The following is an 18,199-nucleotide window of genomic DNA, read 5'->3' as shown; positions in this document are numbered from 1 at the left end:
AACACTGGATGCAGAAGAAGCATTCAGATCCTTGGCTGAAGTAAAAGGAGCAGTACTGCATTGTGAAAATACTGCATTACAGATTTAAGTCCTGCATTTAAAGTTTTATTTGAGTAAAAGTACAAGTCTTACCAGCAAAATCTGATTAAAGTATCAAAAAGTCCCAGTGGTCACCGTGCAGAGCGGCCCTTTCAGAGTGTTTAATACACAACTTTTCCAATTTTCATCACCTATGCTTTAATGCATACGCAGCATTTTAATGTTAACTCATCAAGGTGAAGCTGCTTTCTTAAAATAACTGAATATGAATGTGTGCATATTTACACACACGCACGCGCACGCACACACACACACACACACACACACACACACACACACACACACACACACACACACACACACACACACACACACACACACACACACGAGGCTCTGCAGGATGTCAGCTCTGGTTCTCGTATCCATCTAAAGCCACAGCTGAACCAATTAAACTTTAACAGCTTTAGTGAAAATCTGACAAAACTCGAAGTCTGTTTCTTTATTTTTCAACCCAACCTCAGCATGAAAAGTGCTTTATTAAGGTCCAGAATACTTTGAATCTTTTCCAATATCTTACACATGAGTTTGTAAACTACTGCCCAAAAATCGGTTGTGGCCGAGCCTGTGAGCCGCCGGATCGGGCTCACGACACGAAGCCTCACAAATCACACATCTGTATTACAAAATGACCGAGAACTGAGCAGGAAATCAATGATCAAACTTTAGCAACATGAGCAAAATCTATATGCTACAGGTCATATTTTGGGAGAAATCATTTGGTAGAGTACTTGATAACATTCAAACCACTTGCTGCAAAAGTAAAATAGACTCTTACAGATAAGAAAAAGTCAATAAATATATTCAAACTCGGAAAAAAAAGTACAGAATTTGATTAATTAGAATTAGTAGGGGCATATATTCCATATTGTCCTTGAATATAAATGAAACCTTGACCATTAATATTTAAAAACTACTGTTGCACTCAGCTATGAACAGCAGTGTACAGGCTTGGTACCAAAGTAGTGATGAATCCATTCGCCAGGTGAACCTCCTCAGGTGTGTGCACACAGCAGGTCAGCCTCAATTTAACATTTTATGGTCGAATAAATACATTTCTAGATTTGATGCCAGCCATGTGCAAGAAAACATCCCACTTAAATACAATAACTTCATCCAATAGAGTAAGATGCAGTATCCTGAATGCTGAGTTACATTCTCAGGGGCAAAAGCGGCAAAATAAATGATTCTGCAAACAGCGTAAAGGCAGTGAGCGATGTCAAATTGAAGACCTGGATGTAAAATAAAAACAGCTCAGTCAGTTCTATCTGGGAGAAGTCATCGTCAGTACATATCATAAAACATAAATTATCCATCGAGAGCAACAACAACAACCGATCAAACTTAAGGCCAAAATTTCCACAACTTTTTAAATAAATCTAATATTCTCCTATGAGGCTGTTTAACGACTGATTCAGAACGTCACAGCTAAAACAAAGTTATTCACTTTAATATTGACTTAAAAAAAAACAAAAAACAGGGACAACCCTTAAACTCTTCTGAGATGACGACTTGAGCAGGTTTGTTAGTAATCTGAGAATCTTCAAGTTAATCAGAACAAATGAAATCAGTCACAATTCTACGCGAGTGTCACCTTCTTCCGCACAGCGAGAGCTATCTTCTATATCTTCTATCATTGGTAAAGTGAAATCAGTCACTGGATGGCTGACTGAGCAGGTCAGAGTGAGATAATCACGGGCGAACGTTGGAAACTTCCCAAAAACCGCTCTGTCATGGCACAGCAGGTAGCTTGCACTTTGGAACAGTAATGCTTATAGAACAGCTTGACATTGCACAATATGAAATCACCTTTTGACACATCTTTAAATAGGTTCACTTGTGAGTTCCGTCTGAGGAGCAAAAAACGTGTGATCACTATTCAAAAAAAAAAAAAAAAAAAAAAACAAGAACCAGATTATCTGATGTAGAAATAAATAAAGAAGAAAGCGAGAAGACACTTGCTGCTCGATGCTTCTGATCTTCTGCCGAGACGAACTGAAAGAATGCACAAAGATACACCAACAATGCACAACATTGAAAACTGATCAGTCCGCTTAAGTCCATTAAATCAGTACAGATGGGTGCTATTGTTACACTCTGTATCCTGTAACCTTGAATTCCTTGCATTCTGACATCATGAAGTATGTCATGGACCTATTGGTCATTGAGTTGAAGAGCCAATGTGGATTAAGAGTTGAATTCAGAGAGACAGAACCAAAGAAGTCCGCGGCCGACCGGGGTCGACCTCTCGCCTCTACGCACTCCACCGCTCGTGGAGACCCCGCTCCCTTTGTCTTTAGGCAAGAGACTGGAATGCAGAAAGGGGGGAGAACACACTAAAAGGAAAGGAAGGAAGGAGATGGGGTACTTTGAATGTGTGTGTGTATGTATGTGTGTGTCCAAGGAGAACTAAAACAAAGGCAGCGTGAGAGGAACACATGAATATCCACGCAGTTATGAGCAGAAACGAGAAAACGCTGAGGTTTATCTGCTAAGCAGAAGGCAGACGGAGAAAAAAAAGGGAGGAAAAGGCCAAAAGAAAAGTACAAAACGGTGATAAAATAAGACAATAATAAAGCCAGGCTTCCGAAGCCAGAGATCAAAGCAACGATGAAGGTGGACAAAGCCATCCAAAAGGCATGCATGAAGAACAACACACATCCATACTGTTCGGCTCGCCGTCCGTCACTCCGCTCACGGCGTGCAGAGCAGCGCCGCTGCCGACGCTGCTGCAGACACAGTGAGGGTCGGGACTGACTGTGCTGTATGGTCAGGCCAGAGGCGGACTGGACCAGGCGTCAACTAGACAAGAAGAGATTTCATGACAAGAGACCTGTGTCATGTTGTTTCCTGGCCAGGTGATGGGACAACCTGGGGAGAGCGGGGAGGTCTGGGGGGAGGAATGGGTCTCAGACAGGGACAGAGGAGAAAAAGAGGAGGGAGCATGGTGAATGTTCAGTGCCTCAACGGCCCATTGCTCTGGGTCATGGAGTCGGAGACGCTCAAGAAGGCAGAGCGCATCAGGTCGAAGGATTTGTCAGAGAGGGATGCTACATCGTCTGACGTCATGCCCTTTGTCTCGATCTTTGGAAGGATCTTCAATCTGATGGTCCCTGCGGAGGCAGAAAAGCTTCACTGTCAGAGGTCTCAGATGTCATGCACAGTGAAGGCAGGCCTGCGTGCAACTGCAAAGACGTGGAAAACGGAGGACAATCAAGCGGAGTTACCTGAATTGAACTGCTTTTCTTTCCGTAGGTAGAAGTTGCTGTAGGAGGAGAAAACGACGGGTATGATGGGTACCTGCAAAACAAGAGAGGAAAGAAGCTCAACGTTTTAGCTCTCTTAACTTTGATGTTGAGAAGACAAATCTAAAGTAATCTGGCTCTTAAACTTCATATTTGCCCATTTTCTTTGTCCACAGCAAACCAAAAGACGAGAAACAAACCGACAGAAACGCTTGACTGAACCAACATCACGTTCTCTCTCACACACACAACCAGCGCCACACGAGCCATCTCCATCTCCTCCACTGCTGCTAATAGAGGCCGAGTTGCTCTCTCGAGGCCCCCCCGAGTGGCCCTTCGACAGGACTGGCTGAGCCAAACGTGGCCCCCCCTGGGGGCTGTCCTGCTTCCACTCAATCTGGCCGGCTGGGTACAAATGAAAAGGCTGCGCTGTAACTCGGCAGAAGCAAACACGGAGAGATAGAAATAGTCTACGTCCACACAGGAACAGCCTCGAGTGTACAGCAAAACCAAAACACAGGACTGTAGGCTGCAGCTACTCTGCTACTTTATGCCAACAGACACACAACGATTCAAAACCGAGCACATCTGTTTGTACTATTTGTACATCATATAAGCGGAGCGCCTACAGAAAACACGACCGTGTTTGTTAATCAGGAGCAGCGGCTCTTTATTCCTGCAGCCTCCCGGCGCATATCTGAACCAAACTGATATCAATCTTTAGCAGCCCGGGGTGAACCGAGTTGCAGTTTCTCGCCAGATCTCACTCAGCAATAATGTTTTTTTAATTCATTCCACCTGTCTGACCCGGAGTGAGTGCTGCAAAACATCAGCTCGAGAGCGGAGACCTCCCAGCTGCAGGCACGCTGAGATAAAGCTCATAAACGCGCACAGCTGAGCGGACGGTTACTCTGGAGTCAGTCTGTGGCGGGAGCTGCGACCGCCCGCCCTCCGATCATTTGGTGTGAGGAGTTTCGGGAGAAGTTGCATCATGCACAACTGAGGACAACCTCAGAGCAGACAGTACCAGAAATATCACAATGAATGTGTAAACAGACCAAAGTGCTCGGATCTTTTCAAAGCTGTTGTGTATGACAGCGTCTGTACATTGGATTAGGTTAAAATCATCATGTTGCCTTGTACCATTTAAGGTTGCTAGCTCCCCCATGTGTTTAGAATCAGCACATTTCTGGCAACACTACCCCTCTCTCTCTTTTAGGAGTCAAAAGCTGGCACGAGTCTCCTGGAACACAGCCAGTATCATCACAGGCCTTCTTGCCAGCAGGGTTAAGTGACTGAGCATGATGAGGTGTACATTACAGTACATGGAATACTGGCTGTATAGATGGGGACATGGACGGGACGGGATGTCTCACGCTTGCTCGACTCGGCGCACAGAGAAACGAAAAAGAGAGAGGAAAGTGAATTTGAAGCACTGACTTGTGCCTGCACGGCCAGGTGGAAAGCTCCTTTTTTGAAGGGCAGCAGGTCGCCTCTCTGGTTTCGCGTCCCCTCCGGGAACACCCACAGACGAATCTGTGGAGGTCAAAGGAGGGAAAGAAACAGCGATTTAATCCTCCCATGTCATCCCCAACGTGTCAAAAACCAAACTTTGTGATAAGAACAAAGAAAACCACAAATGACTAAGCATCAACTTACTCTGACAAACAATCTACCTTTGAAAACCAAAAAGCATGAAGTGCTAACTCTTCAGGGACGTAAACACTGTAAAACAGTTTCACTCAGATAAGCTTATCATCATCACTGATACACTGACAGATTACCTGGTCGTCCAACATGGTTTTGGCAGCGTCGGCCATGACGCTCTTGGCATCGCTCGTCTTCTTGCGGTTGATAAAGACGATGCCACCCAGCCAACAAATGAGGCCCACCGTGCCGGCGTAAATCAGCTCCTTCTTGGCGATCATGGTGCAGCGGTCTGGTAAGATCTCCATTAGACCTAAAGAACAGAGGAGAAGAGGCTCACTCTTCAGTATACAGCATTCTATCTTTACTCACTCACTGTGTCAATGAGAAACACTGATGTTAAACACTTCAGAGCTAAAACATTATGTGACACGTTTTCTCCAATGACAGCCGTGTCTGTCATTCATACGTGAGTGCAGAATGTGAGCACGAGAAATAAGACTCAGTCAATGGATAAGCTCAGTTTTCTAGCATGTGAATCAAAAGCAGCAGCAAAATTAGGACATTAAAGTGCTCGAAGCGAATCCAAAATGTCTCACATTACTCTAACAAACACAAATCCAGAAACACTGCGACTAAAACAGTGACTAAAGATGCTGTAAACAAATGCAATTGACTTTCTGGAGATCAGCTTCAGCTCCAAACTTTAAGCCATAAGTGTGAAACTTTACAGTTAATTGAAAACTTAATTATAACTTTTGTAATTTCAGAGACATTTTCACAGAGGACGTTGGTTAATGTGCCGTCATGTAGCCTCTGTCCTCACAGCCAGTTTGCCTGCTTTAATAATGTCCATCAAAGCTTATTACATCAGAATTGGTTTGAAGCAAGAAGTCTCTGACATATGAAGTTTCAACATGGACGACTAAATGCAAGTTCCATGTGCCCAGTTTGGGATGAGCTTTGGCCTTTCCATCTTATCTCTCTGTGGCCTTGTCAAAACCCAGATTTCATCATGTATAAAGTCTGCTGATGCAACACACATGACACCGGGGAAGAAATTTCACTTTATTGATGGGACTTTATCTCTGTGAATAGCGCTGGCACTATGCAATCAGACATGTGTGATTAACCTTCGTGCAAAGGCAGCTGGTGCAGAAGACCGAGCAGTGCGAGATGTCCAACACGCACAGTATTAGAGGAAGGAAGTCAAAGTGTGTGAAATCAAAGAGGGGAAACAGCCCAGACAGATGCGTCTATGCTACAGCAAGAAATCATTAAAAATGACTATTTATTGATCTATTTATATAACTTTTATTTTGGAAGTGACTACAATTAGCATTTTGTTACCTTGAAAAACGGAGCAGACAGAAGCAAAACGGCATCAGAAAGAGACGCTACGCTAGCTGTGGAGGTGAGGGATCTTATTCCTCATCGCATCACATCAGCTCCGGGATGAGCAGCTGTTAATGGCTGGGTGTAGCAGTCGGCATGGCAACTTGGACGCCAAATCAGACTCATGCTGAGTTTTCTCAGCGCTAATTAGATGCCTAGCTCTCCCCCTGCTGTCACTGCCCTGGCCTGGAGCCTGCCCTCGTCACTCTGCCTGGCACTGGTGGAGAGGAAGCATCCCTCTGCTAAATGAGCATCCTCAACACTCACATTTAGGACCAAGACGGATGGGCTACGCCGGCACATGCAAAAACCACAGGCACCAAGAGCCAACGTGCTCTTAACTCCGTCTAAACTGACAGTAAATGGCACATTTATAATCAGCCTTTAATTCAGAGAGGGTCCTGTGAGGCCAGCCATGTGCGAATTCTTTATTGTTCACCGTGTTCGTCTACGGTCGGCCGTGCCAAATCAAAACAAAGCATGTTAAAATAATCTATGTGGTTGCGTGGCGCTCTGCTGCAATTCATTCTCCATTTTGCAAAAACCTCTTGTCACCACAAAGCTGGTGTAATCTTACATTTGTCCCAGTTTTAGCAGGACTATTGCCTAAATGACACTGCAACCCGCCTCAGCAGCCAGAACCAGGAAACGTGGTTCTTCCCTGAATACGTGCTTAAAGTCTGAACGTGTGATGTTACGTCCTGGATGTGAAGGCACGGCGGCACCCTCGATGTCTTCTTCATTTGAGTCTGTTCTTGTACTCTTTGGTGGTTGATCCAAACCAGACTGTGACTAACTGATCCTGCTCCGACCCAGCTGCTGGAGACAATCCTGCTCTCTGTGATCACACATGCTGTGTTTTAATGCAGCCAAATTTAGTTAGTCTCTTTTACATATCCTCACACATTACAGTCGTCAACCAAATGAGCATGAAATTTGACTGAATTTGAATTTGACTGTGTGAGTGTGTGTGTGTGCATATATAGAATATCTTCTACCACATTTAAACAAGCTGCAAACATCTATTTACTCTTGTAAAGACACAAAAAAATGCAGGAAGTAAGTCCTGCTGGGCCTTTTTCTTAAACGATGGACTAATTATTGTCACATGTAAAGTGTGTTTTTCTGAGTTAGCTGCCTTCATGAGGACATAGTCGGAGTGGGAGCAGGTCAGGGGTGTGAGCCTGGGCCTATCAACTCTACAGTTAAATACATTCAGGTCATCACGCAGTTGCAAACTGTGTGAGGGGACGGTTTCCTGTGTCACGGTGAGCTCATCCAGGTCAGCAGTCAGAGCACTCTCAAAGCAGGATTCAGTGTTTCGCAGCTCACGGCTGAGACCGTCTCCATTAAAATCCTGCAGGATTGTGATAAGGGAGTATGGATGTGCTCTGTGCAGCATCCTGCTCACACAAGCTTGAGGTGGGACGTCAACACAGGCCAGAATAAAAGTCAGCAGACTTCTTAAATTGACTAACAGGGCAGCAGAGACAGAACAACACTTTTTAGTTCCTTTGAACAGAAGAAGCTTGTCTGTTTTATTGGCCAGGGAGCGGAGATTCGCCACATGTATACGCACGTTCAACCAGTGCAAAAGTAGACTTCTTCCATCTGCAGAGGACCGCCGCTCTGTCAACTAAAATGTCCAAAAATGTGTGAGTGTGCCGCATCTGGAGTGGAATTGCTCAGGGTGAAGAGCTGAAAGTACGCCTCAGTGAATCTGATCTTATTTGAGTTCATGAACACAAACAACAAAACTCAGCGCTGAGCAAAAGCTGCAATTTGCAGAAGCATCTTGCATAATGATTAATATGAACCAACAAAATAATTAGGTCAGTGCTGAAAAACAGATGAGACCTGCTGCATTTCTGAACCTCTCCACATTGTTTCAGCCTCACTTTAAAACCAGAATGATTTAATTATGCAGGACGACGTTTAATAGACGTTGGCAGCGGTGTCGACCTGTGTGGAGCGACGAGGAGGCTCCAACATGCCTCACATTAATACACTGTTTTTCACTGGTTCAGTTTTGGCTGTCAAACCTTCCTCTCCTGCAGTGTTTTAACGGCATCTGACTGGCAAATAAGAGCCACCAGCTGTTTATCTCGAAGAACCAACTCCTAATAATCACGGAAAATTTGCATTTTCCTCTGCTGATTTTCTTGAAATTCAGTTAAATTTGAAAGAAATCTAACTAATAGTAAAGGTCAAAGTTCACAGAATGCAGATGTTGACTCCCTCACACTACAGCTGAAAGTCACTGTTTCATTTCAGATCCATGCATCACTGTCCAAATATGGACTGCATGCAGTCAAAGTCTTCTGTCATCTGAGAGTGAATACGTCAAAAATATTCACCCACCCAAAACATCCAGGGAGCTCTGGTGGTTGGAGATGATGACGTAGGGTCCCTCTGTCTGCAGATGCTCCCAGCCGCTCACTTCAAATCGAAGACCCAGGAAATACTTCACATGACGAACCATGAAGCGGATAATCCTGAGGGGAAGAAGGTTAATTAGAGTCCTGGATAAGCATAGGTTACTGATCACAGTCATGTGATCGTAGCATGTAGGCTGCATATCATCAACCAGAACTACGCTGAAAGGCTGGAGGTGGAATCTGTTAAATACGAGGGTTTTATAGCATATTACAAGAACACCAGCTCAGATATTTAAAATGTGACCTAAATGAAAGAAAACAGTCACGACTGTCTTCGAAATACAAGAGATCTGGCAGATCAACCACGTACAACATCCCCATTAGTGCTGCTTGTTTCTTGGTTCGTTAAATACCTGCCTGAGGTAAGAACAACGCTCCAATGAGCTTTGAGAACGAATGGCCCACCATCTGCCTGCATGCAGGTCAAAACATTTCATGCTGCCGATCTGGGGATTTAACAAATCAAATCAATACTGTCATTTGTCGATATTAATACTAATAAAAGCAGAGGAGGAGCGAGGGGAGATTTGGTTTCTTGTTCACTCCGGCTTCAGAGAGCGGGGGTAAATGCATATTTTATGCTTTTTAAAAACATTTGCTCAATAATTATTTATTCAGTTTTCACACTTTAATGATTTATATGACAATGACTTCATCGATTCATCACTATGTTGAAAAAATGGCAGAAAATAGAGGAAAATTTCTGAACACTCTGACCTGGTGTCTTCAAATTCCTTTTATTCAATTCAAAGCATCAACTCTCACATCTGAGAGGATGGAACCAGTGATTAGTTGGCATTTTAAATAAACTTTCAGCTCCAACAGAGTCATTTGATTAGATGTTAATATCAAGTTACTTAATGAGGCTTCAAGATAAGATAAGATAAGATAAGACTTTTTTGATCCCACAGCAAGCATTACAAAAAGCAAACATGGTGGCATAAAAGTCAAGATAAAAAGTGTACAGGATAAAGAATAGAAAAACAACTATGTACATGTACATTTGTACAGATTATACTACATGCAATAAAAATCCTACTGCTATAAAAAGTACTGTTGCCAATGTTCTTATGAGAAAAATACTAATGTCATACGTTGTATTGCACTTGAAAAATACTGTTTTTATGCTATTCAAAAACTGTTTTCAGAAGTAGGTTAAATATTCTCCAACATAATAAACACAAAAGCACCTTTTTTGCACAGTATTTCCACCCTTTCTGCTCAGGGTTTATCTTAAGAGACTTATAAAAGTCGACCTTTGAGCAGACACAGGCGATAACAGTTCTGAACTCTGCTAAGACGCGTCCAAGGTGACCTCTTCCCTCACTTGGAAAAGTTTCAGTATGATTCTAAACAATCAGCTCCAGGGTGAGATCATCTGTGTCACGATCTGATCATGCAGCTTCACAGGCTCTGAGTCCATCCCAGCACTCACATCCATGACATTTCCTCTAACACGTCCAAAAGTCCACCTTGTCCTCAGTCAATACAGTGTCTCACCTCAGACACACTGACCATGGCTGCTGATTTTCAGTATCTAAAATCTGCTGCTAAGGCTGGAAAGAGATCTTTGGCACCACAATTAGCGACTTAGCTCTCCATTCTTAGCCATTATCTGATCATCATTTCATCAGGACGAACCTCTTCTCACTCTTAGAGCCAAAGATACAAGTATAGCAGATGTACACTGTATAATGAACGGAAAATTAACGTCCATTTGAACATTGAGATGGGGGAATTATGTAAATGAGGAGTGCTTTGCAAATCTGTGCTGAAGCTTCCATTCAAGTCATACTTGCAGTTGGAGGGGGTCATGTGGCCTGCTGGCAAGATCGCCTAACTTTCCTTTTTTTTTTTTTTTTTACTAGCCCTCACACACCAAAAAGCACTGTGCCTTAAAGCAGGATAAATGACCTGAAAGACTCAAAAATCTGCAAAGAACAATGAGAACTGCCTCAGCACTGAAGGAGCAACAAACGTTCATGACCGGTCATCATGGTGGTGCAGTGGATCACCATCAGTGTTCAATCAAAGGATGCTTTATGCTGCAATCAGTGCAGCGCAGAGCGCGGGATTCAAAGAACTAGCTCGGTACCTAGAGCCTCAGTATGTAATGCCACTGAGAGCTACTGTGACTACAAGCATTGGAAAAACTTTGAGGAGAAGGAGGAACTAAAAGTCAAGCTCTGACCGCTGTCTGTTGGACAGCTCTCACAAACGAAAGCCACATCACAACTACCAACTACCTGTCACTTCATCAGTACTGACTGACAGCACGGTTTCCATTACCTGGTAAAAACCTGCTGAAGTCCCACATATTTAGGTCCATTTAAGATGTGAATATATCTCGGCTCTACATGCTGGTTTCCCTACTTCCCCCTTTCTCTTGCTCCTCTCCCGATTCTGTGAATTAGGGGTTTATTTCAACTGTGGAACACTAATGACAAACAAAGATGGTTTGGGTGAGTTTTATTTTGTTTCTGTCGAGTTTGAATGAAGTGTTTTATGATGATAAAATGACTGGTTTTGTAAATGGAGTCTGGTGGCTTTGGCCAGAGCGATACAGCGTCTGTTTCTGGTTAAACAAACAGATCTTACTCTTTAACAAAAAGGTTATCTCTGTCAGGATCCTTTCTATAATGTTGTCAGACACTTAGAATAACTATCTGAGCTCTTCAGCGGCAAAAACAAGCATTTTAGCAGGCGTACACTGACAGTGCGCAAGCGCCCAGAGGGATTACACTGCAGCCTGTTTTACAGCTGCAGTACTTTCATTCAATACTGGACCATTTTATAAAATCACTGTCCCCATCAGTCACTTACATGGGAAACAGAGTTCATAAAAAGATATCTGACCAGAATTTCTCCCACTTGGCCGGGACACTGAAATCTTCCAGGACACGACTGACTGGGAGACACAGTCCAGCCTGCTCCTCAGAGTAAATTAACCTGTTAGTTGCCGATTACTGGCTGTTGGGCTACTGAAAGCAACATTAACCAAAACTGACATCCCTACTTCCCAAAGGTCAACAAGATGCTGAGATTCTAGATGAACCTGTAACTCTGCCTGAACTGAAAAAGACACGAGTTGTTATGAAGAGAAAGACGTCTCCAGGAAGGGATGGGATCCCTCCCAGAGCTCTACATCACCTTTTGGGACTGCTGGGATACTGCTGCGAATACTTTTAGTCATCATGCTTCACTGGTCTAAGAACAGAGGTTCCTTTTTCAATTATTTGAATGCAGCTTTAATTGCTGTAATACCCAAACCTAATAAAGACCTGACCAAGTGTAGCAAATACAGACCACAGCCTTACACAGAGGGTTAAGTGTTTGCTCGGGTTTTGGGATTGTGTCAAGAACCACACAAGACAAGGCTTGTTGGATTCATCAAATCTCAACCGTCATCAGACAACAGCAGCTCCACATGATCAGGTCACCACCTCTGTGGAACATTTTCAATTAGCTCCCGACTTCATCAGACACATTCAAATGTAATAATTCCTCTGCAGTGATGAACACAAATGGTGTTATATCTCCAAAGTCTGCCAACAGGGCTGTCCCTTAAACCAGCCAATTCCATGACTGTGACTGAGTTACAGGTGCATTATGTGAGCGTAGGGATGCTCAAAAGGCATATGTCAAATGTGGGATTTCTATAAGATCAGAAAGCTCAACAAAATAAACTGAAATGCAGTGATCCTGAAATAAATATTTTCTTTGAAAATGACTTTTTAGGGCGTCCCAGTAGCCTGATGAGTAAGGCGCACACCACACAACCGCAATGTCCGAGCCTGGATTCCCGCCACGGGCGCATTTCCTGTCTGTCTCTGATTCACTAACTGTCAAAGGCCAAAGAATAAGCTTAAAAGACTTGATAAACTCAGAGCAAGTCCATACACGATGAGTCCTAAAAACAAGAACACCTGCAGAACAATACAAATCCACAGAAATGTCTTCACGTTCACACAGCCACAGCTCACTGTCCAAATCTGCACCTGCTTCTCACTGGCAATCATTTTCCTATGCAAAACTGAACCGCAAATTTTGGATAACAAAATCACTATTTTTCCTGCGTATCACACCAAAACTGGCTTCTGTTACACCAGCGACTTGAATGACCTTCCCTCTCCGGGAAAAGAACAGAGTCACATCTTCTGTCTCACCATCACTTCATAATATACCTCAAGTCCCTTCCTCATCAGTGAATCATTTCCCTTCTCCAACTGCCTTCTTTTGCTGTCCTAATATGCCTTCATTTTAAAAATACTTTCTTCCAATCTACGTGTAATTAAGGGTCTCTCATGACAGATTTTGCTTTTGTGTCACAACCTTGCCCTTCTCTGAAGTTAGAGACACAGGTAATTACCCTGAAAGCTATATGCTTAGAAACTGCACATCAAATATTTCCAGCTTTAGCGTGCAATGCATGCCGCAAACCCCGAAACAAAATGTTAGAAATAATGGGCTCCATGTGCATTGACAGTGTACAACAGTGAATGACACAATGATCAAACATTTCCATTCTTAATTTCCAGTATCCTGTTCCAAAAGAAAGGAAATTAAATGATCAAGGCTCTCCGTGTGGCAAGTCTCTGTGGTTAAATTCACTGTAATTACTGGACTGAAAACAGGAAAGCCACTTATTACATTATATTAGCCTTTATTTAACCCTGATGACAGAGTTAATTATTTTTTACCCATTCACTTGAGGATGAAAAAAACAGAGCATTTCCTGGACATAAACAGTAAATTTGCAGTTTTAATCTGCCACTGTTTGGTTACACAAGGCCAATTCGTCTCAAATGAGCAAATCCCTCATGTTTTTTTTTTTTTTTTTTTGTTAATTAAAATATTTTAGTCTTGTTTTGACGTTGCTAAAACAATCCCCCGTGAATTTGGTGAAAAAACTGAATCTGGAAAAAATTAAAACAGATTCATAGGGCCCTATTTATGGATGCTCCGAGTGACTTTCCCTTCAAAGATAGTAAACAGTTCAGGTGATGTGGTTAACCTGTTTTGTTTTGTTTTTTTAATATATATATATATATGTGTGTGTCTGAATAACTCGAGCTAGGCTTTAGTTTTTTTTCACTGTTTTTAAGATGAGCCGGGTAATAGAAAATTACCACACAGTCCATTTGTGGCAATGAAATCAAAGTGATTTTAATTACTATGTCAAGAAGGGAAAACTCGCAGTGTCATCATACTCAAAGACACAAGAACGCTCTTGAACTCGTCACTTGAGTTCATTATCTTGTCTTTCTACCTAATGCAATCATCTTTCACTGATGGCTCACTTGAAGCTAAGCCTTCCTTGGACATACAATATACATTTGACAGGTTTACTATTGTAAAACCACCTTAACCTTTAACCCAGAACACACTCTTTGGGTTATCTTTCAACGCAACAGTACAGTGATAATACACTCAGTCTAGTGCAAAAGCAAGTGGTTATGCAATGACTCAGCCAGTGTTGCAGCAATTGTAAGATTGTTCAAGGGGAATGAAATGGCCTTGGTTGAACTATTTTATGGCCAATCCACTAAGCTCTTCCTATGGTTCATTTCATTATCAGTCTCTAAATAAGCTCCACTCATACCTACAGGTATGTCTGTTACCTGCATAGATAGATACTGGCTGGTCACAGATAAAAGGTGGGCCTGACCTGTTATCCCTACAAATATTGCACTAATAAAAAAAACACTTGTGCCAAAGCTAATTCACGTGTTGAGGTCAGAGGTCATATTCAAGACAGGGATATGGTCACAGGATCAGAGTGACACAGCCGAGGATTAATTCGTTCAGAACGGCAGGGACAAGAAAATTAGTAGTTTAAAACTATGTAGGCTTTAAAGGTCAGTCACCTAACGGTCTGAGTGACAAGATTACTGCTTAGTCAAACACTGGTAGTCTCCCACTGATGCTTAAAGCCATTACGCAGAATGGAACCTGAGCTCAAGCAATTGTGAGGAAGGAAACTAAACCTATGTCCTTTATCTGCTGTCATGAGATCCTACCAGATAATTAAAGTTCAAGCTGTAGCCAAAAGTAGCCATTCGCATAAGTGACAGGTAAAACTGTGTGTCTGTAGACGCAAACACTAAGAATAAACTGAAAACCAACAGGAGTGTTTCAGGAGAAGCGAGCACGATGTGAATGGTAACTTGAATCCTACGGATGCTTCTGACTGTAGAGGCCTGTACTGTCCCACTATAGTTTACTGTTACATTGAAGTCCTCTAAGTCAGCTGTGGAGCAAACAGTCAACCCCAGAATTCAGGCCTTTGTGTACCCGTCTGACAGCAAATGACTGTGACGGACTGCTCTGTCCTTGATGAATCACTCTTTCTGCCAGAGCTGGCTGGTATGTAAAACGTGCATCCAAGACTCTGTTCACTCTCTGTGCAAGGTTTGACCCCGATTCAACCGCTTTGTCACAGTCAACAGGTCCAGATAACCTTTGAGCTGACAGAATGGTACACGGGTGCAACATGACACCAGTTCCATGGCTAACGTGACTGTGAAACAGTTATTCCTAGAGCAGTGAGGCAGTAAGGTCAACTTTGTCACTGACAGGGCTGCTGTCAGATCAAGGCCAAGTGAGGTTGCACTGAGGATGAGCATTGTTGCTACTCAGTAAGGCAACTCTAATCAGGGGGAAATTGCCATCTGGCATCCAACTCGTCAAGGTGATTACTGGAATGTAGTCATTGGTGTCCAACAATCCATCCTCAGCATCTAGGTTTAACCACAACGACAAAAATCCTGCTGTCCCAAAGTGGACACTGACGCTAAAGGCGTACTACATTTCTATCCTACAAGCTATCAGTTGGCCTTGCTGGTGTGTGTGTGTGTGTGTGTGTGTGTGTGTGTGTCTCGAGTATAACATGACATGTTTCTCCAGTGGTAAGGTCGAGGGGTCATTCCCACAGGGCCATTGTCTGCACCTATAGTATGTTACATTAGAAAAGTTGTAGCTGTGTGGGTGCTGCTGTATTAGATTTTATTGGCTCTGAGGTTTCTAATATTCAGCCCCTCACATATATGTTAGTATAGGTCTAGATATGAGATCCACCTTCAAGTATAATATTTTATACACCATCACCACCACTGGCCTCAATAACTCACTCACACACCTCATAACGATGGAAGTTATAGCAGGCTATTGAGCTGGATTGCATATTTAAAGTGCACATGTGTACCTCAAACAGACACTCTGACATCTGTGAGGACATAGCTGCACTTGTATCCGTTGCATCATCAAAATTGCTGAACCGATTTAGGAAGCGTAAATCCTAATGTTTTACCACAAAAACCGGCTCTGACACCGACGCTAGCAAAACAATGATAGCCCTGTGATATACTTAGCTATGTGCTCCCCTCATTAAAACTTACAATGTCAGGTATTTGACTGGAGGGAGATGAAGTTAGCACACATGCTTACAGAAAACATGACAATTATCGTTATGCAAGACTAGAATTGTTTCACCCACAGCGGGAATAGTCAGAGCATGGCCTGACTTTGTTCGCTAAACAGGAGCTTAACGTTAAATGTTAATGTTAGCATTCTAGTTCTCAGCTAACGTTGACACGTTACAACTGCCAGTGTGTCAAGGGGGCTAATGTTAGCATATGTGTGATTAAAAATGCACCCTGTATTTACTTACGTTTTATTTAATTTTCCTTTTAAATGTCAGATGAATTGGTACCCTACAACCTGCCGATCGTTACAGTACTGTTATGTTAACATAACCCTCATCTGAATTAAAACCGGGTATGTTGCTAGCAAACGTAATCTGAATGTTTAATATCAACTATGGCTGCTACTAGCCAGCCAGCTAGCATGCTAACGTTGGCTAGCTGTCAGACGCCGCCGCGAGCGACATTTATTATGCAAACAAACTCACCTCATGTTTTCAATGTCTCTGCCTCCGCTTTTCAGTATACACAGAGGGATCGTAACCAGGGCCAAACACATCATCCAGGCGACATAAAAGCACTTTTTGAAATAAAAAACAAACGTGCTGCTGGTCCACATCAGGAGTGGAATCAGCAGCAGGGGTATCATCCACAGCACATCCATAGCGACCCACCACTGCAACTCCCTGCCAGCAATAACACACGCGGTGGGGATGAGGAAGCCGCTAAACCGCTGCCCAGCAAACGTTACGGTGCAAGAGCGAAGGGAGACACCGCGACCCTGACGAACATTACACACTACTAAGTTCTCCTTTAGGGCACCCTAGCGATAGCAATGCTCGTCCCTGGCTACCCAAAATGAACTGTAACGTTGCTCATCTGTTGCTAAATGGCATCATGAGGTGGAGTCAAGACGTCATCGGTTGTGTTTTTTCCATTTCCGGTTGCTCAGACAGTGTGTCTGATGTCACAAGCAAAAAACAAACAATTCCATCAGTGCATGTTTACTTTATGACCTGTATGATATTAGATTAAATTAACATTCACTGTCAAAACACAAGTTTTAAACATGTGTGTCCACAATCACAGCCCCTTTAAGATATTTCAAAGTTCTATGTGGCCAAACATTCAAATTTCAGTTTGCTGTACTAAACCAATGCAGATTCACCCCAACAGGACTGTCCTTACCATGAGGCCAGTTTGACAGCCGATTACAGAGCAACACGTGTAATTGGATTAGCAGTGATAATCCAATCCTTGGCTATAATCTGACACTGTCCCGTAGCCTTGGCTATGAAGTTTCACCCATGTCCAAGCGCTCTACTTGACATGATTTGGAAGATTAGGATCAATCTGTAATTAATCCTGATTTAACATGTGCAGTGATCCTAATCATTGGCAGACTCTGAACTTGGCATCATTCTTCCCATTCAGAGGCAGAAATTAGCCTAATTTGCACTTTAAGAAAAGAGTAATAATGAGTAAATGTGCAGTTGGCAAAAACTCTGTGATGGAGAATAGAAATCCCAGACTCAAAACAATTTTTAGAGATTCCTCTTAATTGTTTTATCTATTTAGATCAAGATAAAAGCTTCTTTGTTGGTTTGTCTATATGGGCTGGAATACAGTTTCATACAGTTTAAGCATATAGTACATGAAATATGTTAATAATGCATTTGGAAATTTGCTAAAACTGCAACCCCAGTAGACTTCATTCAGAACTGTTATTTATATTCTCTGGCAACATGGGGTTATTTGTTGGATTTACTGGTGAACACAGGTTGCAGTAATGGATCCATAAAACGTAAATGATTTAACTGGCTTCACAGTCAGGACATCCAGTAACTTTCCTGCAGACATCAGATCTTTATGTCCACCCTTTGAGTTGATTTTAGCTTTGAGTTGCACTGCCTGCAGGGGAGCCAGACCAATAAGACCTCTGTGGCACAAACTCTCC

At 42.8% G+C, this 18,199-nt stretch overlaps 1 protein-coding gene across 1 annotated transcript; it reads right to left on the bottom strand.

Moving 5' to 3' along the window:
- Positions 1-524: 524 nt before the first annotated feature.
- agpat2 (1-acylglycerol-3-phosphate O-acyltransferase 2 (lysophosphatidic acid acyltransferase, beta)) lies at positions 525-17,133 on the bottom strand. Its single transcript, XM_076757750.1, has 6 exons — positions 16,731-17,133; positions 8,745-8,878; positions 5,126-5,301; positions 4,782-4,877; positions 3,324-3,396; positions 525-3,209 (listed from the first exon to the last, which is right to left on the bottom strand). Exons 1-6 carry the CDS (start codon positions 16,904-16,906, stop codon positions 3,052-3,054), a joined length of 813 nt encoding a protein of 270 aa, XP_076613865.1. The 5' UTR covers positions 16,907-17,133; the 3' UTR covers positions 525-3,051.
- Positions 17,134-18,199: the final 1,066 nt, after the last annotated feature.

Source organism: Chaetodon auriga, chromosome 19 (genome assembly GCF_051107435.1).
Source record: "Chaetodon auriga isolate fChaAug3 chromosome 19, fChaAug3.hap1, whole genome shotgun sequence".
In the NCBI taxonomy this organism is placed as follows: Eukaryota; Metazoa; Chordata; class Actinopteri; order Chaetodontiformes; family Chaetodontidae; genus Chaetodon; species Chaetodon auriga.
Note: the sequence above shows the minus strand (reverse complement) of the source record. Positions and strands in the feature narration are given on the sequence as shown.

Bases quoted from the DNA above. Each gene is read 5' to 3' on its own strand.
- agpat2 (XM_076757750.1), bottom strand. From the start codon at position 16,906: ATGGATGTGCTGTGGATGATACCCCTGCTGCTGATTCCACTCCTGATG. The intron at 4,878-5,125 runs GTAATCTGTCAG...TGACCTCCACAG, and splicing joins AAACCATGTTGGACGACCAG to ATTCGTCTGTGGGTGTTCCC. The intron at 3,210-3,323 runs GTAACTCCGCTT...CTGCCTCCGCAG, and splicing joins AGAAAAGCAGTTCAATTCAG to GGACCATCAGATTGAAGATC.